Source organism: Anas acuta, chromosome 4 (genome assembly GCF_963932015.1).
Source record: "Anas acuta chromosome 4, bAnaAcu1.1, whole genome shotgun sequence".
NCBI classification, from domain to species: domain Eukaryota; kingdom Metazoa; phylum Chordata; class Aves; order Anseriformes; family Anatidae; genus Anas; species Anas acuta.
The window spans coordinates 72,162,396-72,185,041 of NC_088982.1; the positions used below are offsets into that span (position 1 = coordinate 72,162,396).

Sequence of the window (22,646 nt, forward strand, 5' to 3'; positions counted from 1 at the left end):
TACACTTACTCAAACTCTTTTTGAGCTGGTAAAGCTCTGAGATAAGCATACCCCCTACCTTACTTATTTAAAACTGGGTTGTGGAACTGATTTATCTGAAGACTAACTTCTTTCTTTTCAGCCTGAAATGATTTCCTGCTCAGCACACAAATGACTCTGGATTTGCTGACTGGGAGAGAGCAAATCGAGGTAGCAAGCAGTAGGTGGACTGAAGGGAAAGTGGGGGTGATTTGCTGGCAGCATTGGTGTGACAGGCTGGAAATCCTGCTCAAAGAGCAGCCTTGGTGCAGTTTCGTAGGAATTTAAAGCCTGGATCGACGTGGTCCCATGCTTACGCTAGTACTTGACTGCTTTGTATGTCACTGTAGGCATCTGATCAGGTTGAATTGCCACATAAAATTGATTAGATACAAATTTAATTCCAACTGCACAATTAGGATTCATAGAATACCAGCTTGTCATGATTTAATTTTACAGAATGACATCACTTACGAAGTCTGAGGCTAAACAGACTGCCTTTGACGAAGTCTGACCATCTTTATGTGATTTTTTTTTTTTCTTTTTAAGTGTAGAATTCAATATCTTTGGCTAAAATGCATTAATAATTCAATTGCTACAAAACCAGGCTAATAGAAGATGCCAAATGAATGTTTGTTCCTGATGCAGTTGAGTCACTTCTTGGGGCACTGATGTACTTTCTGAATTTCCCAGTACAGTTTTACTGTTCTCAGGTGGAGTGCTTTGTATGGAATTTGAAGCATTAGCACCCTTCAAAAAAAAACAAAACAGTAATCTTGAAAATGGCTTGCCATTTCTTGTACATCTTTGGAGAGAGTATGAATGTAACACATGAGGAATTCAGGGAAATTATGATGGTTTGTAAGAAGGAATGTTTCATCCTTCCTGCTGTTTATTCTCCAGGAGGGAAATGATGGAAAACGATTGCAGTCTGTTCTGTGCAAAGTTGCTTGAATGCTGTTTGATATGTTGAAATTCCTAAGGATGCTTTCTAAAACTCTTCATGTAAAGAAATTGTTATTACCCTCTCCTACTCCTAGAATACTGAGAAGGCAGTTTGTTGTCCCTGCTGCTGTGCTATGAAAGAGGACCCCTCGCAGTCCTTAAATTATAAATAAGTACGTTTTGGAAGGACTCAGGATGCTACCGACTTACTGTACTTTTTCAATCCTAGTTTTGTGCAGTCAGTGAACGCTGAGAGCTCTTTGGGAGGAAAATGGGGCATGCTTTACAGAGAAGATTGTTGTGTTTTGGATAAAATAAATATTGAATAAAATCCCTGTGTTTACCCAGGACTTGCCCAAGAAACTCAGGTTGGCATAACTTTATGAAACGTGGTAATTTCAATGTTTTTATGCTTGAGTTAAAAAGTTGCAAGTGTTGTACTTACAAGCAGATTTTTAAATAAACCAATTAAAGAGCAAGTGCAGGGCATTTGAAAGCCCCAAATTTGCTGATGCCTGTTAAAATCAAACTACTGAGCTGTCTGTGTCATGTGCTGAGGGCACAGGAGAAGATCTTGCTGCATTTCTAAAACTTTGTCAGCCACTGTCTGAGATCATGAAAGTATTTTCAGTCGAGCTTGGTGAAATTTCAGCGGAAGAAAAGAAGAAATGTAAGAAGAATGTTTTTCTGGAAGCTGGCCTGTTTTGATGAATACCTGCCAGTAAGAATAATTTTATTTCCTTTAGGGAGTGTAAATGAAGGAGGAAACAAATATTTGTGATTTTCTTCTTGCTGGTTTAAAGTAGTTTTCTCTAACAAAAATGCCCTCATCTAGTTTTAAATTCTGTATTTCAGCATAATGGTATTGGTATAAATCTATATGGAAACAGTGATGTCCTATGCAAATCACACACGCTGTATTACTTGGGCTTTTTGTTTTTCTAGGTCAGTAGCTTTCCTTATTGTTTTTTCCAGCTGTTTCAGCTGAAATTGGTACATTCTGACTTCCTTGGTACTTTCCAGTCTGCGGATCCACGTGTTTTGTCAGCAAGAATGCACAAATTTTACTTGATTCTCCCCCCGCTCCTGAAGAGGGGGTGAGAGAGGACTCCTGAGGGTGCCTGGTGTGGATTTCTTTGCTTTATGGATCTTGTCGACTGTGCTGTGGGCAGGCAGCTTGAGCTGGAGACGCTTCCATTTCATGATCTCATGAACGTACTTCCCTTCGTGTCAGATCAGGGTCTCAGGCCCTCACTGCCCCACGTCTGTAGGAATTCAGGGTATAATCCTGTAAATCCAGCAGCAGAGGTGTGGTAGGAAAAAGGGGAAGGGGCTGCAGCCAAGGTGTAGGAAGTTGTGCAGATAGGATGCTGCTGAAAACCAGGCTGCGGGGAACTGGTCAATATCTTGGTAGAAATTACATGCTATATTGGGGGGAAATAAATCAAGATCATGCAGATAGCAACTCAGGATGGTTCTGCCATCTCTTAAACACAAAGATATTACTATGATTTACTTTACTAGTTTAGATTTCAAGTTGGAAACAGAATCAAAGCTTTTGGGGTAGTGCATAGGAAAAATGAGGATTTACCTCTGATTTACGGAGCACTGCAGGTATTTTCATCATTTCAGTCATTTGGTATTTTTCAGTCCAGGAGGTTGTTCATGGTTGAAAGGCATGAAGGAAAAGTCAGTGCACATTGAAGGAGGAAGGGAGTATGAGGGGAAATGTAGAAAATTCTGCCACAAAGTGTTTGTGTTTACAGCAGCCTGGCAAAGGTCTTGGCTTTATGTGCTTCTTGTGACAGCGATTGTTGGGGTGTGACATGGGCTAACGGGGCTAGTCCTGGACAAGCTAATGGGAAACTTTAAACTGGTGGTCAGCCCAGTTCTGTCTTGATCTAGAATCCTAAATTGCATCATCCTAGATTGATCAGTGCTTGTGTAACAGTGTGCAATCTTGTTACTGGCTAGACAGAGAAGAAACAAAAAACTGATAGCATGTTTCCTATAACCGTACATTGTCTGGTGAGATGAGTTACTAACTGTGCATTCCTAGAGATTAAATTTGTTCAAGTTTCCATTCTAATCCTTTGTATTTAGTTATGTATGGCTTCCCAGAGCTTTCTAGGGTTGCAAAAGAAAGCTTAGCTTGTAATTTTGTGGGTTGGATTTCTGTAAGAAGAAAAAAATAAATATCTTTTTGGTCAAAGTTCAAAAACATTTGCTTACAGTAACTCTGAAGGAGCCATGTCATTTGTAGGACACTTTGCTATTCTCAAGCATAAGCTATCCAATCTCATACTTGGCAAGGTAGTATTTCATCTTCGGCTAATCCAGGTGTAAACAGGTTTTGGCTGTGACACCAGCGTTTGTCATGCTCTGCAGCAGCACAGGTATCTACAGCTGCAATTATCACTCCCATTGCCTTGGCGTGGAAAATACCCAAACCCCGTATGCAGCTCTCTGCTACAGAAGCTGGGTAAAGGCAGTAAGGCTGGCTAAAGGCACCTTTTGAAGGTAAGTTAGAAAAGCAGGAGGATCATCTTAAACCTGCTCTTTTGGCCCCTCTAAAGGAAGCCTCAACTTCCCCACGAAGTCCTTTCGAATGCCAGCTCCTTTATTTAGGAGGAAGTCTGGGTCTGCGTGCACTGCTCAGCTGTGTGTGCAGAGGAAGCCAAGTTGCAATTACACGCGAATCCTCTAGTGAATTCGGTAACCTAAATTGGGACTCGGCAAATAAAAACATCTCAATCTCGTTGCTTAATTCCTGTGTGTTTGCTGAGTCATGTTGGTCAAATTATTTTCTTTCTATTCTTGTTTTTAACAGTTTGGTCCGTCGGTAGTTTGTAGAAAGGAGGAGTTTTTAAAAAGAATCATCACACGATGATTTTTTCCAACTTATAAACAAGGAGAGACCCTCTTTAAAACTAACTTAATTGAAGTTATATTGTCCTTATCTGATAGGAATTTTGACTGGACTGTGTTAAATCTCTCAAAGCACTAATCTGACTTTTTTTTTTTTTTAAGCAGATTATATCTAGTCCAGATGTTTAAAACACACCAGAAGTTCTGTGGCATACTCAGGGCTGATTGAAGCAGATTGCTTAGAATATGGGTCTCATAATTGAGTAACGAAATTGCAAAGCTCCTAGCCTGCAGGGGAGGCAGATTGCTGCTGTGCTACGCAGCTGCCTCGCAGGTTTCCTGCTGCTGGGATGAGTATTGTTGGGGAGGGATCGTGTGTGTGCTCTGTTCCTCTTACCTAGGAAGAGGAACCTGTGAAAGCATTGTGTTTTGGGGACAAAAATGGATTACTTCAGCTTCTGCTTGGTCTTTTAATGCTGCATTGTGTCTTCCTTTTTTTGCTGTTGAACAATCTGTTAATTTTAGTGGAGTTCTTTAAATTACAAACCTTTAACGTTAAAAAAAAAGATAACCTCCTCTTTCCTATTTACTTGTATGATGGCATCTCTCCGAAGTACCGTGTTCTTGTAGTCCCTGTGAAACCAACATTACATACAGTGGCTTGCATTGTGTACTTGCCTGTGCAGATACAAATGGTGTTTGTGCTTTCTTCCCTTTTCAGGTGGCGTTGATTCTGTACAGCCTGTGCACTCCGCAAGCCAGGGCGTTCAGTTCACCAAGCCTGGGGTGGGAACATCTGCTTCCCCTGCTGTGATCTCCTCAGCAAGGACATCTGCTTCAGGACTTGCTTCACAGCCACGATCGTCCCCCTCTGTCACACAGCCACCTGAGTCAGCTCTTCAGGAAGGTACTAAAAGGGAATGGGAGGTTGTAATACAGACTTCTGGCCTGTTCCACGTGCACATGTGAATGCTGGAAGCTTTATTGCTCTTTTATGTTTGTCTGACAAGAGTACTGCTCTTGTGTCTTCGTCAGGCTCCTGAGAGCTCTCGTTCTGTAGGTCTGTTGTTCTGTCTTTTTCTTTTTAGCTCTTCTGTTTGATTTCCTAGCTGTACACTGTCTTTGGCTTGCCCGCGTCTCTTCCTTACAACGCCTTTCTCTTAGTGCTCTTGTTTTTCTAAAAAGTTTCTCACTATTTTGACTTAGAAGAAGGTCCTAAAAGGATCTTTTGTTATCAGTTTGTTGCAAAAGCAGACTTAAACTAGAAATAATGAAATTGTCTTCTCAATCCCTATCTGCAAGCTCCTTTGGAAAGCTGCTGCAGGGTTTCTTGTTGGAGAACAGGGGGTTCTTACTGAACTTCTTCCCATTCTCCCCTTGGTAGCCTGTTGACAAAGAATCAGTTGGGTCTTGAGCCTTCTTTTGCCATGTGAATTTTGCCCTGATGTTTTGACTTGCTCTTTAGACTGTTAAATGTTTGTGTCTAGTATTCCAAATCTACTTTATTGCAGTGATTTCATTTTGATATGTTTTCTCTTGGGAACTTCAGGATTTAAAATTCTTTTGGAGACGTAACTTAGTGTCTACATGTGCCCTACACACTGATTTTTGTCCAGAGCAAGGTGGTACAGCTAGCCTTCAAAATAATTCTCAAAATAATTTTTGATAGTCACAGCATGCTTTTTATTCTTAACTTTCAAAGCCCCCTGTCGTAAATGTCCTAATTTTTCCTTTCCTCCATTTCTTTTTTATTTTTTTTTTTCCAGTGAGTTAGGGACTGTAAAGAAATAATTTGCTTGTGAATTGGTTCTGTTTATTTTATAAAAATAATTATTAATTGCTACCAAGACCTATGTACAGCGTACCATTTCAAGGAAAACAACTCAGTTTTTCTAATTGTGTTTGTTTCTTGCACAGTTTTATAGTTTGCTTTGGTACAGGGTAGAATTTAGTTGTTCCGCAAATGTGTTTTCTCGAATAAGCTCTTGCTCAACTTCCAAAGAAACAGCAAAAATGCTTCAAATGACAAAATGGATTTTAGCTGTTAGATTGTGCTTGCCTTAATGTGCAGTATGTATGAAGATGAATGAGCATGCTTTATAACCAACCCTATAAATATATGTGTCAGGAGCATAAAGCAAAGTCAACAAGAGTTGGAATCCATCTGGTTGCATTTACATTAAGCAATAATAAATCCATATCTGTCATCACACGTGTCTCTGTACTTAGATGATATTTTTAGAAAACATTAGAAAACTTTAAACTTTTTGCAATTGGATTCTTTTTAGGACTCTCAAATACATGCTGTATTCTTGTGAAACTTCATCAACAATTAAGTGCGATAAATTCATTTGCTGAAATTAATACCCTGAAAAATTGAACGCATCTGAATATTTCTCTGGGTTGTCAGAATTCCAAGTGTTTCTCAGGCAGTGATGAAATAGACTGAATTTTTTAAAAATTTTGTCTTTTTTTAAGTCATGTTATGCAGTGATGTTGTCTACGTGGAAGCATTCTGGAAAAAACAATTTGAATTGTTGGTTTGTTTGTTTTAAGCCCCGGTGTGAGCATTCTTATGCAGTATTAAAGTATTGTAATTATTTGGTTGACTAAATTCTAACAGAGGAGAAAAAAAAACACTTAAACTGTATTAAACCTGTTTCATTCACATTCCTTCTATAAATATCCATATTGAGTTAATGCAGATAAACCTATCCACTTGAAAATGACATCCTAGAGATGAACTTTGGAGTGCCTGTCTCCTATCAGGACCTTAGAGACTTCTGTAGGATTTGTGATGATGAGAGGAGCTGTTGAGTAAATGAAAATAATGTAAAGCAAAGAGTTCAAGAGTGGAGAAAAGGAGGGTTCGTTTCATAAAAATTACTGTTGGGAATAGAATAGTAGGGTGTTTTTAATGTCATGGTATGTGCAATGGAAAATATGAGGGTTAATGAGTAGAGAGGCAGTTAAAGAGCTTTAGAATATAGTTTATTGTTGCATGCAGTTATTTCATTTTTGGTGGGGCTTCTATTATGAAACGTAGCCCACGTGAGTCTTTCATGGTGAGTGGTCGTTGCTTAAAATACCTAAATCGTTGGTTTATTTCAGACAAATGAGTCCTTACCACTGTTTAGCCTTTTGCTTCCTCCCGCAGACGTTTACAGGTGTCTGTAAAATAAGGTGGGATAAAGCATTAGTGTGCTGTTGCTGTAATACAGGGGCACTACCAACAGGGTTGACAGCTGTTTGTTTGTGGTTGCATTTTAAGCCAGATGTGTGAAGTAATCTCACTCAAAATAAATAATGATCTCAAAGTAAGCTTTCACACTTCTAAGAGTGGAAGATTTTAACAAGTTTTGGCTACTGTAAAAGATACCGAGCAGAACAGGGTGATTGGATCAGTGTGGTGACACTTAAATTGCTGTGTTCAGCCCCCCCATGGGTGTCCTTCGCTTGCTTTCTCCCATGTGCTGTCCACTGGGGCTGTCTTTGGGCTGCGGACCAGGATGGGAGGCTTCCCCATCTCAGCCTGACTTTTAAAATTAGTTTATTTTTTGGCCAGATCAGCTCCCAGATTTGTTTGTTATCCCGGACAGTTGTGCTAGCAGAATGCTACAGTATCCTAAACGCAGAAATTGGGAGCACTGCTGGCAACAAAAATAGATACACCCAAACTCCTTAGGCAGCTGAGAGTCAAACCAGTCCTGCCTCCAGACCTCATAATGGCACAGTTTGTCATTACTTAATCCTGGCACTTGCATGTTTTTATCGCTCGTCTGTATTTCTGACCAGTAACTGGAAAAGGCAGGCTGTTAGCAATAGGGTTTTCTTTGCTTGCTTGTTTGTTTTTCCAAAAAGCATTCCTCCAAAGGGGCGTAGCAGAATGACTGGTTCACTCCTTTCCTTCCTTTGGCCTGCGCTTGGCACGTTTGCAATGCTGTGCCCTTTCCAGGCACATCTACTTCTTCTTGCCCTGTTGATGTGCTGTGTCGGAGCTCTGTCTTTGCACTCACGCTGGGCTGAGCTTCTTTCGCTTGGACTCTACGTTTATGTTACACTGCATCTCTTGTTATCCTGTTCTGCTCTGAATCTTTTTCCCATTACTTGCACGTTAATGGTTTTAAGTTGATTTTTCTCCTTCACCATAACACAGAATTCTCCTAGGCCTGAGAAAAAAATGTGTTCTCTTCAGCTGGGGTCTGATTTGGGGTTGTTGTTTGTTGTTTTTTTTTCCAATCCTCTGTATTGAGTGCACCCAGTGCCTTTTATAAAAGATGAGAATATGAAGCAGTCGAGTTAGTTCTGTGTGTTAACAGCACAGAGCAACTGAAGTATTGTGCCTTGGTTGCCTTCATCATTGTGCCTTGTATTATGGAGAAATTTGACCGGAGTCATGGGAGCGATATGCACCAGATGAAGTGAAATACTACCAGCCTCTCCTTCCTCTAAACTCTGTATCAAAGTTACAGCTTCCCAAGGATGTTGCAATAGGGTTTTGTTCTATTTTCTCTTTATCTCTGAACGGATGCTCTTCGCCTTGACTGCTGTTTTTCATAAGTGAAAGTAAAGCTGTCCTCTTGCGTTTATTCATAACCATTTTTTAAGAAGACATGAAAATAACAGCATTTGTAGTCTGTGCATTACACAAAACAAAGATTGGTATAGCAGATATGTTTTGGGTCAGGGGAAGGTGAAATGCCACAGTGGTTTCAGATTGTTTGAAGTAGCTACAACACTTCTGTAGTGCATTATAGTGTTAAAATAAAATTAGAAAAAAATACATCAGAGTGATGCTGACACAGTGTTTCTACAGGGGAAAAAAAATCCAAACTCCTGTATTTTGAAGCCTTAAGATATTTTTTTGCAATCATGGCCCACTGGATTGCTGGGAGAGAAAGTGACATTTCTTCCAAGGATGTCTCTGCCTGACTGCAAACATGTATTAAAATCTTTTCTAACACTGCCCCACACCAAGAGAAGTGTGAGATTTCTTGGAAGTGTTAGGGCTGCACTAGTAATGTCACACATTAATTATGAGCCATTGCTGTGTGCTGCTTTACTCTGTTTAAAAATGGTATGTGTATGTGCTGCTTTTGTGTGTTGTTCATGTATGTGTTAAATGGTTACATGGTTTGGAGGTGCCTGTGAGTTGTCGCCAGTGGGCAGTGTCTTTATGTGCTGAAATGTGTCTATGAGCGTGAATTTAGGCACCATTTTAAAATAACACTAAGTTTCAGGTTCACCTGATGAAAATTTCACTGGATGTGTAGCTGGAGTGTACATTTGTACCCGTAACACGCTGCAGCAGCAGTTTGTTTCATTGATCTCTGGCTGTGTTCAGAATTCCAAAGTGAATGCCTGCTGCCTTAGAAAGGCAGGCGTGCTAAGCTGAAGTTGAATATCAATGTTTTAATAATGCAGTTTAAAGTTACCTGGGAAAGAACACATTTATCCATGCATATCACTTTACGAAAGTATTCCAGTGACCAAACTGATGCGTACACATAGACTTTCAACATACGTTTTTAATAATTTACACACACACAAACTTTTTGCTAACTTCTGTATGCTACTAATACTTAACTAGCCCACTAAAAACTGCTTCTGCCGTACATAGTTCACATAGGAACTATGGGTCTGGTGCTGTAGATGGTCAAGGGTTGTAGAATTAACTATCTGCATGTTGGGATTTTCTCTGGAATGGCTGGTTTCTCTCACTTTTAATGCAATGATTTGTGACTTTTGTTTTTCATCTTTCCTGTCTGTCTGACTCTTATGTTTGTGCTTTCCACTTCACAGGCATGCAGTATGGTGGATATGTTAATAATCAAGCTAGCTCTGCACCAGCTCCCTTGTCATCAAGTTCAGATGATGAGGAAGAGGATGAGGAGGATGAGGAAGCAGGTTGGCTTTAGCTTTACACCAGTATCTTGTTCTCTTCCTACTCAAGTTTTGTTCCATATTTCCATCCTCTGAAATTATTTTTCCTCCATTAAGGTAGAAAGTTGCTCTGACTCATCACGTATCGAATTAACTAGAAATTTTCCAAATGTTACTAGTAGAGTAAACAAAAAGGGGTTCAGCAGTGGCCATCAAATGTTTTGGTGTGTTTTTTCTGTCATATTAATATCAGACATTTTATATGTCTCATTACATAATATTCACAACCTAAAAGACTCCCCGAGTTCTACCATTTCCATTTGCAGTGGGCTTTAAACTCTTAAGCAAATATACCAAGCCATAGAGGTACAGACTGATAATTGTTTGTTTTACAAATTAATCAACTACATACCCTTTTTATCATTACATTAAACAGTGTTTACCTGGCTTCCCATTCTATATATGGAGAAGTCTTATAATTAAGGTAGTAAATACTGGAAGGTGATAAGTATGTTTATTTTAAGGCAGTGAATTCATTTGTGCTGCTTTTCTTCCTCCTCCTATGGCACATCTCTGCAATTCAGGAAGATTAAGTTTTATCCTGCTCGCTTTGCGGGGAAATTAATAAGTGCATTTCATGTTTTTAAGAAGCAGTTTGTCCTGCTTGATTGAAATGTCATGTTCTTGGCTGCAAGGATTCTGTCTGTATTTGTCAAAATTTCCTGGTTTTAAAAACTAGCTCAGTGCCTCTTGCTACCTTAGTTTCTTGAGTCGTGTTGGGGTTTTTGTTTTTTTCTTCTGACTAATGCAAAACAAAGTTTGCTTTGGCAGTTTTGATGCAGCTGCCGTTTGGACCAGTTCTTCAGAATGGGTTAAAAGAACAGGGAGAGTTGTGGTTTTTTGGTGTCTTTCTTTTTTTCTTGCAGGGCTCCCTAGTGAGTTTTCTGCAGATAAGTATCTTTGTCTAATCTCATCCCAAGGCTTCTGTCAAAGGAGATGTCCAATTTTTGTCAGCTGCAACCTTTTTCTCCTTATGTTGTTCCCTAAACTTACCAGAGACAGTTTGCATGCTTTCTGCCACCTGTATTTCTCAAGTTCTGTACTTCTGCTAAAATCCTAGCCTTTGAGCTACTGTTGTAGTTGAATTTCTTATGCAGAAGAATGAAAGGGCACCCAGGCCCATAAACTTCCTGGTTTATGCGCAATCACCAGGGGTGAATGTAAATCCTAACAGATTTCTAGCTCAGGATATGCAAGTGGTTTTATGAAGAACAGGTGTTGTACATCTGGTTGTCTGTTTACAAAGCTCCTCAAAGCTTTTTTTTTCTTTTTTTGAAGTTACATCTCTGACTACATTGCAAAACAGTTGAACAAACTGTGTAAAAGTGTAAGTCATATTGATGTAAATAATTACATAATCCTAAAAGTATTTTATAAGCATTGTTTCTGTCTAGTCAGTTTTCTATTTTTTTTTCTTTTTAAACCTTTTCTTTCCCCTTTTTCCTAATGCATTCTCTTGCTTGGTGCTTACAGTACTAAAGCAAATTGACAGCTGTCATCGTTTCATTTAAGCAAAGGACAACTGTTTCATTTTGTGGAAGTTCCTGTGTTTTTTGTCGAAGAAGAATCGGTGAGATTTCAGATATGTGTGGCCAGCTTAGAGTCTGAACCTAGTGTGCAGGAAACTGCAGAACTCATTGTTTTTGTAGAGAACCAGATATTCACCAGGAGAAAAACAAATGGGGCATAACATAATTCTTGTAGGCATCAGTGCCTTAAGAAAATAGAATAACCATGAGAAGGAAAGGCCTTATGTGTAAGGTCTTCAGTAAGTATATAGGATGCTCAGTAAGAATTCATGTTATTTCGCTAAGCAGACCTTTCTATATTTTGAAGTATCCGAAATTTTGCTTTGAATACAACTTACCTGTACGTTAAAAATGAGGCTTTTTTGTTTGTTCATTTTTTTAGTAGAAATATGACTAAGCTGATTAATTATAGCATGTATTTGAAATATTTTCTACTTCTGCATATTTGCCAGATTATGCTGGAACTCTTACCTGTTCCAGCAGGACTTGAAGTATATAATATTTCCTTTTTAGTAAGTCATTGTGTCATTAATATCTTGCTAGGGAAAAGAATAAACTAATTTTACATGGAGTTGTGTTAGAGATGGGTAAGATTTTATGAATACAATTTGTTGTGGAGAAAACTGTATCCAGTGACACAATAGTTAAATCAGAAAGCTTGAACTAGTCTCAGCTGTTCCAAGCTGTGCATGTATCCTTCTGGTATTTTTTGGAAATGCAGAAAAATTCTTCTGGTCAGATGAAAACAATTAGTTAGACTCTTAAATCTTGATCTTCTTGACCTAGTAAAACTGTATTTTGGCTTTTCAGTAGAAGGACTGTCCAAATCTAGAAAAGCCATGTTCTTACTCATGATAGAACACAAAATAATGCATCCTGTTTCTTTCACTTCATAGAATAAATAATAATAACTAAATAAATATTGCACTTACATTAATTTAAAAAGCTCAAAACCAAAGGGAAATTTGAGGGTGTGGGGGATACAGGACTGGAAACTGATGTATAAGTTTCACAGTGTTATTTTATATATATGTGTTTCTGTTTTTTTAATGTAAAATCTATCGTTAATTTTTGGACCTGTTTTTCTATTTCTTACCTGAACGCTTTAAAGACAACATGCTCAAAAATATTCTATACAGTCATAATGTTGCCTTGATATTAATAATGTTTCCTAGATTTCAGTGATGTTATATTCACACAGCTGCAGGAGCATCTTTACTTGGAAACATCAGTTGAGGGGGGATTGAATCTCAAGTGTTTGGCCACTGAAGTGTTTCCCTTGAAATAGTTTTGGCTTCGCAAAGGGATATGTGGTCACGGTTGATCCTTCTGAGTAGAGCAGTGTCAGCATCTCTCCTCTGCATCTGTTCTGCTTGTCTTGCCACAAAAGTTATTTTATTTTATTTTTAATTCTGACGTATTATTTCATTTCTGTTAAATTTCATGGCCTGTTTTTGTTAAGGAGCACGTACATTTCATCTCCTTAGCCCTTTTTCTTTGGAAATGTACATAAAATGGCACCAGTAGAAATATTTTAAAATATATTTTCATGTAATGTTTTACAGTCAGATATTCAGAATATGTGCATAGGGTAAACTATGAATTAAGCATCAGCAGTCCCTCCAGAACCAATCAGCATGTGCTCGTCCATCTTCTCTTTATAATTTTGACAAGTTATTTTCATTACTTTAGCCCAGGTACTTCTTACGTAGTTACTTTTGGCTGTACCAGACTTGCTCATTCCATTTCAGTAGAAATTAGCTTTACATCAAAACCAAAAGAAGCTCTGAATAACAACAGTAGAGAAAGGAAGAAAGAATTAAATGCATCCGTTTTGCCTGGAGTGGGAATGGTATGTGATTGTTCTGAAGGCAACAGGAATCTTGTGTCATGAAGGAAATCATGACAGAGACTAGTTTAACAATGTCATATGCTAATTCATTTCACATAGTCTAGAAACACGTGATAATTTATTAGAATTTTTTTTGTTTGTTTCAAGGAACAACTTTTTTTCATTGCTTTTGTCCTCCCATTTTTCTTTCTTTTGATGTTTGGTGTATGTGTGCTTGCTTAATACCATGCTGATTGTTTATCTCTTTTTTATTTTTACCCTCTCCTTTTTGCAGTGATAATTGCTTTCAAGTTATAGGGCTGAAGTGGTCTTCCCTTTTTCTTTTCTCCCCCAGAATCTTTCTTCAGTTTCTTATATAATTTTTTTTGAAAATATCTTGGTCTTTCTTTAAATTTTTTTCAAAAATGTGCTGTTTCTGAGTCACCTAACTTTATTTTTTTCCCTCCCTAGCAATTGATAGTTCTTCTACTACTAGCAGTGCCTCTCCTGTTCTGAACAATTACGATGCCCTGGAAGGAGGTGGCTATCCAGGTGAGCCATTTGTTGTTGCATGTTGATTTCAAATGGTTTGTTTAAATTGACTTAAATGTTTGCTATGATTTTTTTCCTGATTTTGATGTCGATTATTATTAATTAACAGTTTAGAGGAGTTGCCTTTCACCTATGTGTGGAAGGGTGCAAATCATCAGAGAGAACCAAGCTTGCTTTTTAAAATCTGTTTTAACGCTAAAGTTGGACAAATAATTTAATAAAACCTCCCTGTATCCTAAGTCATACTTTCTGTTGTAATATTGAGGCTAGTGCCGAAAGTATGCTCTGTGTGAAAGCAGGTATCTTTCTCTAGATTATGCTGTTTGCCTGATTGTGTTGGCATCAGTAGCTGATAGTAGTTGACACACGCCACTGACGTTTTGAGAGACCAAAGATAACAGTTTGCAGAGATGCTTGGATCAGGTTATTTTCTTCTATTTTTTTCTACATATAAAGAAAATGGGAAAAATATGGATGCTATGTCACTTATTTTTATCTCTAGAAATATCAGGAGTGTCAGGTTTATACTACATGATCTTACTACCAGACTAACAGTCTTGAAATCTCCTATTGGGAATAGGTGGCAAAGATTCTGTTCCTTGTAGATATGTTAGTTAATATTCTAAATGATCAGATTAATTTGGGGCCTGTCTGCCTCTGGCATTGCTCTGACCTGGGAAAATGTCACAGTAGTTTGCTTAGGTGATGGGTTCCTCGTTAAAGTGAAGTCTGTCAAGATCTTGATGCCGCTGTCCATATAGGGTCTAGCTCTTGCAGTTAAAGGGCAGAAAAGGCATGGCTGCAGGATTATGAATTTTAATTTCTTAGCTACTAAGTAAGCTTCTTGGTCCTGCTGAAGGCATATTCTAAAAACAGCTTGTTCCTTGAGAGTAACAGGATCAGCTTTAAGAGATCCCCACCCCAACTGCCCAAGCCAAACCCAGTTTCTGAGAGGTTGGTTTCATGAGTGATCCACCTGCCACTCCCCTGCAGGTTTTACCAAGTCTGAATCCTTCTGAAACTTACCTTGTATTTGAAGGCATTCAGTTCTTGAGTATCACAGAATTGTCCAGGTTGGAAGAGACCTCTAGATCACGTAGTCCAACCTGTGACCTAACACTAACCAGTCCTCCAGTAAACCATATCTCTAAGCTCTACATCTAAACATCTTTTAAAACCCTCTTGGGATGGTGACTCCACCACTTCCTGGGGAGCCCATTCCAATGCCTCACAACCCTTTTGGTAAAGAAGTTCTTCCTAACATCCAACCTAAAACTCCCCTGGTGCAACTTAAGCCCATTCCCCCTCGTCCTGTCAACAGGCACATGGGATAACAGACCAACCCCCACCTCGCTACAGCCTCCTTTGAGGTACCTCTACAGTGTGATAAGGTCGCCCCTGAGCCTCCTTTTCTCCAGGCTGAACAAGCCCAGCTCCTTCAGCCGCTCCTCATAGGACTTGTTCTCCAGGCCCCTCACCAGCTTCGTCGCCCTTCTCTGGACCCGCTCAAGCACCTCGATGTCCTTCTTGTAGCGAGGGGCCCAAAACTGAACACAGTACTCGAGGTGCAGCCTCACCAGAGCCGAGTACAGGGGGACGATCACCTCCCTAGCCCTGCTGGTCACACTGTTTCTGATACAAGCCAGGATGCCGTTGGCCTTCTTGGCCACCTGAGCACACTGCTGGCTCGTATTCAGCCGACTGTACACCATCACTCCCAGGTCCTTCTCTGCCTGGCAGCTCTCCAACCACTCATCCCCCAGCCTGTAGCTCTGCTTTGGATTATTGCGCCCCAGGTGCAGGAGTAGTTCTGTCTCTTTACAGCTGTTGGATTCTCTATGATTTGAGGACTATATGTTGCTTCAGTTTAATCTTTAACAACAGTGAGACCAAACTGCTGCAGGGATATACTTGAGTTACTTCAAGAAAGGAACTCTCTCTACATTTAGAGAAAGTTCTTTCATGTCAACCTTATGTTTTAAAAGTATTCAAAAGTGCCTAGAGAGACTGAGCATGAATAGTCTCTTCTGCCATTTATGTCAAGGGTAAATCTTGGAATATAATGTAGTTACAAGGGTGGGGTTGGACTTCTTATATATATATTTACTTCTTACTTTCCATTTTTTTAATCATTTTTACGTTTTTTACATATTTACTTTTCAGTTGCGATGCTTTTTTGAAAGCTGTGGGTTTGTTTTGTTTTGGTAGAACAATATTTTGAAGTTTATCTTAATAAACATATAAGTCTGTGGTTATCTTCCCAAGTATACCCTCCTTATCAGCATCAGCTCCAGTACTCTTACTTGCTAATGGCTTATAATTTTTTATATAGTCAATGAAGATTAAGAAAATCTTGATGGATAATGCAAAAAATTATAAGTGGAAAAAGTGTTGCTTGTTAAGCATTCGGGAGTTTACATAGAAACTAAGAAATAGAAAGTATATTGAATATCTGTGGGATTTTTTTTTTGTCCTTCCAGAGACACGTTCTGTGACCAGCAGCCCAGTTCCTGCTCCAGCAACCCCCCAGACATCAAAAACTTCCAAGCCCTTTGGTTATGGATATCCAGCACTGCAGCCTGGCTACCAAAATACAGCGTCACCTACTCCTGTGCAGCAGCCCAGTAATCCAGGCCACCATCCTGGGTTTCAGCATTATCCACAGGTTCATATTTTTATTTTAGAAGTTACTTGATGAAGTAGTGAAAAGTCTTTTCAAGTGTTATTTTTACAGCTTCTGGACCAATAAATGTTGACTATAATGCTCATGTCATAGCACTAGTGTTAACTTCTTACTAGAAGGCTTCTGAAGTAAGATTTTAAGTGTATCTCCAAATAATCAGGCTTAGCCAGTTTGCTTTACCGGTTATTGATAGCAGTCACAGTTTTAAGGTTTATTGTTTTAAAGACCTGTCCTTTATTGATAGGAAACTGTTACAAAGTGTCTTATGAAGTTCCTTATCACCTAGCACACGTTTGCTCATAGCAGTACCCCTGGTGTAGAAAACAAAAGCTTCTGTTTTTTATATCCCGCTCTTTCTAAAATAAGGCCCAGCAAGCAAACCCATCAAAACTACTGCTGTACATGATCAGAATTCCTTATTGATCTGAGTGTAATACAATAAGGAAGTATGTAACAGTCAGAATTGAGGGCTTTCATTGTTATAAAGGTAATGTAAAATCTGACAAAGTATTTTTTTATCCAGTTGAAAGAAATTATTCTGTTCAACATAGCTTTGTCGACCTATTTTTGTCCTTTTTTTTTTCTGATTCCAGGGATAAATGGCACTAACTTGAGTACTGGCAGGTGTTAATTTGGAACACTTTACAGCTTAGCGATCTCTTTAAAGCTGTGTTAATCATCTTTATTTATGATAGCATTCTTTGAATTCAAATACTATGTATAATGAATCTGAAATTGTTTTAAATTGACAACTCAAAGCTTAACCTAGTTTTGAGCTCCTAAGCTTGCAACAGCTTTGTAATGTTCTTTCATAGAACCAGCGAGGCTTATGATGAAGTCCAAGACCTCTCTTTTATTGAGGAGACATAATGAGAAGGAGGCATCTTAATTGCAGATTCCAACCACGTAGCAGGTGGATGATAGTGAAGATGCAGCTAAGTTGTTTTCCAGAGTGTGCTGTTAAAGAACAAAAAATTGCTAGGTGCGACAGGTGAAATTCCAGTTGGACTTAAAAAGTGCAAATTCCTCAGAGTGTGCTTTTTTTGCTGTGACATCTTCTGTCCCTGGGGACTTTAAAAATTTGCCTCGTCAAGGCTATGAGCAACCTGATCTGACTTTGAAGGTAGCCTTGCATGAGCACTGCCAGCTCATGTCAACCTCTGCATCCACCAGAACCCCCAGTCCTTCTCTGCAGAGCTGCTCTCAATAAATTCTTCTCCCAGTCTGTGCTCATGTCTGGGATTGCCCTAACCCAGATGCAACACCTGGTGTTTGGATTTGTTGAACCTCATCCAGTTCATATGGGCCCACTTCTCCAGCTTCTCCAGGTCCTTTGGGTGGCTTCCCTTCCTTCTGTTCTATCAACTGCACCACTCAGCTTGGTGTCATCTGCAAACTTGCTGAGGGTGCTATCGATCCCACTGTTTATGTCATGAGTTTTATAAACATGATTGTATATTTATGATTTGCAATGCTCTTGCTTTTTTTCAGCAATATCCAGGTGTGAACCAGCTGTCCTCTTCCTTAGGAGGGTTAAGTCTACAGCATTCTCAGCAGCCAGAAGGCTTGAGACCAGTAAACCTTACACAAGACAGGAATATTTTGCCTGTATCTTCAGTTCCAGCTCCTGTGCCTAACTTGAATTCTGATCTTAGGAAATTAAACTGCAGTCCAGAGTAAGTATAGTATGTCTAGAACTATGTTCAGTCACTATTAATTATTTAAACCATCAAAAAATATGTAAACATGCTCCTAATTTGAAATGTTAAAGTTAATATAATCCTACTCATTTGAAAATAAGTAATCCTCTACATCCTTTTGCAAAACTTGAAGTTATCCATATGTCAGAATACTTTATATGCAGTGCGAGTACAGTTCACTTACTAAAAAATTAAGAAACCTGCTAAATCTTCATCTTGTTTTATCCATCTAAAAAAAATCTGCTAATAAACACTTTCATGTTATGCAGTACATTTCATGGAATATTTTTATAATATTGCATAGGATTTTGTTCCAGAAAACTATGATGATCATGCCTTAATATACTAAATAAACTGTGAGTATGTTCTATCACCATCATACTGTAATTACGATGAATACTTTCACCTCTAATTATTATTAATCTGCTTTCCCAAGTCCAGTGCAGCTAGGTACAGCGAAAATTGCTCTCCCACAAAGATCTTAATTCTAACTAAAAAATAAATATCCGTTGCCCTGGATTAACTCAGGTGTCTGCCATATTGACAGTGCATGGTCCCACCAGAAAACAGGAGGCACAGCTGGGTGCCTCAAAATCAATCTGAGGCATTTAACACTTTGGACTGTGCTATTGATGCCTTGGGTTTCTTTAGTGCCTTTTTTTTTTTAAGCTTGAAGTCAATCCTACTCTTTACATACATGAATAAAAATAAAAGGCTATGACTCTTTCAGTATTTGAGCTTCTTTTCTACCATTTTCTTACATAAATTTTACTTTCTGAGAACTAGTAAATTTTGTATTTCTCCTTTAGTTCTTTACTTCATTAAAAAAAAAAAAATCTTCAGGATGAATAAAAGCTGTCATTTTAAATTGAGCATTGTACCTAAAGCAGTTTTTTCCTTTGTTTTAAGCTTGTTTTTCTGTATTTGCATTGCTGAAATTGGGGAATTTTTTTTGATTCTTCAGGAGGATTTTTTAATCATTTTCCGTAACTTTTGTGTATCTTTAAATCAGTTTAATTAAATATGTGGTTTCTTAAATGTCAAAGTTCTTTAAAATCAGGTGTTAATATGACATTTTTAGCATCTTTTGAAAGTTTTCAACTAAGTGTTTTTATTTCTTTTCAGTTCATTTCGATGTACGCTGACAAATATTCCACAGACACAGGCTTTATTAAACAAAGCTAAGCTTCCATTGGGTTTGTTGCTACATCCCTTCAGAGACTTAACGGTAAAGTAGCTTACTTTTTAAAAAATATATATGCGCATCAAATATATATATATGTATATATATGTCCCGTTTTGTTTTAGAAGAAAATGTAATGAAGTATAATAACTAAATTTAGCAATTCCAAAAAAAAAAAAACAAAGTTTGCAAATTAAAAATGAGGCAAAAGAAAGCTTGCAATTGCTACCTCACTGAACTTTGTAAAGGCTTTAGACATGCCTGCCCTTACATTTTTTTTTTTTTTTCTTGGAATGACTAACCAAGATTTGCTTGCTAGTAGTTCTCTGAAGCTCTGAATTAAAGTTTTGATTGTTGGACTCAGAACTGTCGTATACCTCTTAAAAAGGTGTTTACTTTGCTCTCTTGAAAAGAGGTGCTAATGGGACTATTACTGGCATGATAATTGCTGTCAATAGAATCTGAGCACAATATACGATTGAAGCCTTGTTCAGAACTCTTAATCCACTCTTTTCCATCTAGTTTGTTTATAATTATTTAAAAGGTGGATATCTATCTAGTGCAACCTTTTTTTTCCATATCCCGTGTGTTCTTTGACATGTAAGGTTTGCTGTCTAGCAATGTTAGTCAAACAGTCACCCTGTCTTTGATAATTTCTCTTACCATAGTAGCCATGTTATCATAACTGTGTAATTTGATTTCATTAAAGATTTTATTGCATTGAGGATTAATGAGGTTGGATTAAGATAATTTTAAGTATTACTTATGATTTTAAAGGGAATTTTTAATAGGCATTGTTATTGCTACATGAAAATGGTCAAAAAAAGATAGAATAAAAGATGATAGAGGATCTAGGCTTTTGAAGCTTGTACGCACTGTGCAGTGCAGTGATGTTCTCTGTAAAATGTATTACATTCCTTTTGTTACAGTTTTCCTTTGTTTCTTTTTAGCAATTACCAGTAATAACATCAAGCACGATAGTGAGATGCAGATCCTGCAGGACATATATCAACCCTTTTGTTTCTTTCATTGATCAAAGGAGGTGGAAATGCAATCTGTGCTACAGAGTTAATGATGGTAAGTTTTGTAAATGAGGATGCTTGCATTAATATCTCTTTCAAGTAATTGCATCATATCTGTCCATGGGGTACTCCAAGTGGAGGCCAGTAGAGATCTTAATGTGTTTTTTAAGTATCTAGGTTTTAAGTCAGACATAGCATGCATTTCCTGAAGGAAAAGGTCTTTTTGCAATTCTGTGGGAGACAGAGAGGACGTAATCAAATTACACTGATTACGTCTGTAACAAAATGAACTTACTCCATCAAGTGCTGTTGCAATATGCAAATGGTAGGATGATGACAGCTAATGTCTGCAATCTAAGCCAGATATTATCATAAGCAATCCAGATTGAAGCTTGTTGTGAAATACTCTTTGCATTTCTGTTTTAAATTTGGAGATACACTACTGCTGAAAACAAAGCTTTTTTCATTTCTAGCTATTTACCTTTGATGTTATGTGGGATACTTGAAATGTTATGTATCCTTAATCTTAATTATTTTTCTTTAATTAATTGCAATGTCTGCATTACTTTAGATTCCATAATGGTTTTTGTTTGGTGGCAAACATAAATTTTGGAAACTTTTCTTTGTAGTTCCTGAAGAATTTATGTATAATCCTCTGACACGATCTTATGGAGAGCCGCACAAACGTCCAGAGGTCCAAAATTCTACAGTGGAATTCATTGCTTCCTCTGACTACATGGTAAAAAAATAAATAAAAATTCTAATGGGGATTTTCCACAAAATTGCACATTAATATAAATACATTTGAAATTAACATGGCATATTACTTCAGTGGTACATATTAATTTTCCCATGAAGTTTCTGTAAGACCAAACAAAAGTTCATATTTGATTTTTGGCAAATGCATCTATTGAAAGATTTGTCAGTTAAAGGCAATTACAATGTATGTAGCTGTCCTGTGCAGTTTAACGTTGTATAGTCTGTTTTGAGTCTGATGCAAGCTAGTTTTTGGGTCTTTCCTACATTATTAAGAAGTTTTGAAAGACCGGTAATGAAATAATAAAAGAATTAAGTTGGGTTCAATTTTTTTAGTTAGTAATCTCACAAACATGATCCTAACTAGGAATCAACCTTTAATTGCTGTGGTAGTATCCTAGTTAGAAGGATAAACAAGGCTTGGAAAGAGGTCCTGTTCACAATGACACTATAACCACAGCAAAAATAAATTGTTCTCTTAAATTAGAATTGGAACAGGGTAGCCAAAATGTTTGGAAGTGAATAAATACAGCTTCTTACATGGTTGTAAAAAGGTTGTAGGTAGAATATTGCAACTCAGATTAATGGATAGCGTTGTCCACATTCGGAAAGAATAGTTTTGAAGAGCATATTCTGTATCTGACATTAAAAACAACAACAACAAAAAACCTGTTTGAGTTCACTGTTGGAAGGAGAGACTGAAATATCCGATTTCCACTCAGAAGCGTAACTTGTGCTTATTGCAAATGGGGTTTATTAACCGCTGAGAATTGTGTTCAAATCTATTCACATGACTGTTAGTTGTTTAATTTCATTTTATTGCATGATGTGTAGTTTGTATTATTCTAAGTATTCCCTTTGCCCACTTCCCTTTCTAATGACTAAACACTTTTACTATTTCTTTTAATATGATTTTTGAATTATTTTACTTTATTTTTTGTTTGTTTGTTTTTACTTTGTAGCTTCGTCCTCCTCAGCCTGCGGTATATTTATTTGTTTTAGATGTCTCTCATAATGCAGTGGAGGCTGGATATTTGACAATACTCTGCAATTCATTGCTGGAAAACCTAGACAAGTAAGATTATAAATAACCTTTTCAAATTACCTAACAGGTGATTATGAACAACACTAACCTACAGTTTTGAAGAAAACTTGCATATAACATTTAAATGAGCTGTCTCTAAAGGACAGATGTTCTGTTGCACGAGATCCTGAAATGTAACTTACATATCTTAAAGCCAAGAACAATAATAATAATAATAATAAAATAAATAAAACAACCCAGCTGAGAGGCATCTTCCTTTTATGTGATTAAAGATGGATCTGCAAAGAATATTTAGCTGTAACTTGTAACAATGTGTTGATTCTACAAACATCTGAAGTGCTCTTTTATGTTTAAGAACAACAAAAATAATTAAATTACAGCAATTAAATTCATCAGGTTTTGTGTGCTGAAGCAGCTGAGGTAGCTGCATGCTAGAAATGCTGTGACCACTAGTGTGGACTACCCAGTTGAACTGTGTTGTCAGTTGGGTTTTTTAGTTCACAGTTACCTAGATCAACCAGTGCCACTTTCTGTATATTCCTCATTTTTGCACTGGAACAATATGTGTGGG

At 37.8% G+C, this 22,646-nt stretch overlaps 1 protein-coding gene across 3 annotated transcripts in view; it reads left to right on the forward strand.

The window, feature by feature from the left end:
• SEC24B (SEC24 homolog B, COPII coat complex component) overlaps positions 1-22,646 on the forward strand; it is a 43,165-nt gene that overhangs the window by 7,950 nt on the left and 12,569 nt on the right. For 2 of the 3 annotated variants that reach the window (XM_068681957.1, XM_068681955.1), the window contains exons 3-11: positions 4,553-4,738; positions 9,634-9,738; positions 13,606-13,686; positions 16,167-16,351; positions 17,861-18,045; positions 19,195-19,297; positions 20,203-20,329; positions 20,904-21,013; positions 21,993-22,105. In XM_068681957.1, the coding sequence (XP_068538058.1) occupies positions 4,553-4,738; positions 9,634-9,738; positions 13,606-13,686; positions 16,167-16,351; positions 17,861-18,045; positions 19,195-19,297; positions 20,203-20,329; positions 20,904-21,013; positions 21,993-22,105 (1,195 nt within the window). The remainder of the gene's footprint in view (positions 1-4,552; positions 4,739-9,633; positions 9,739-13,605; positions 13,687-16,166; positions 16,352-17,860; positions 18,046-19,194; positions 19,298-20,202; positions 20,330-20,903; positions 21,014-21,992; positions 22,106-22,646) is intronic. The other variant, XM_068681956.1, reaches the window with a different exon arrangement.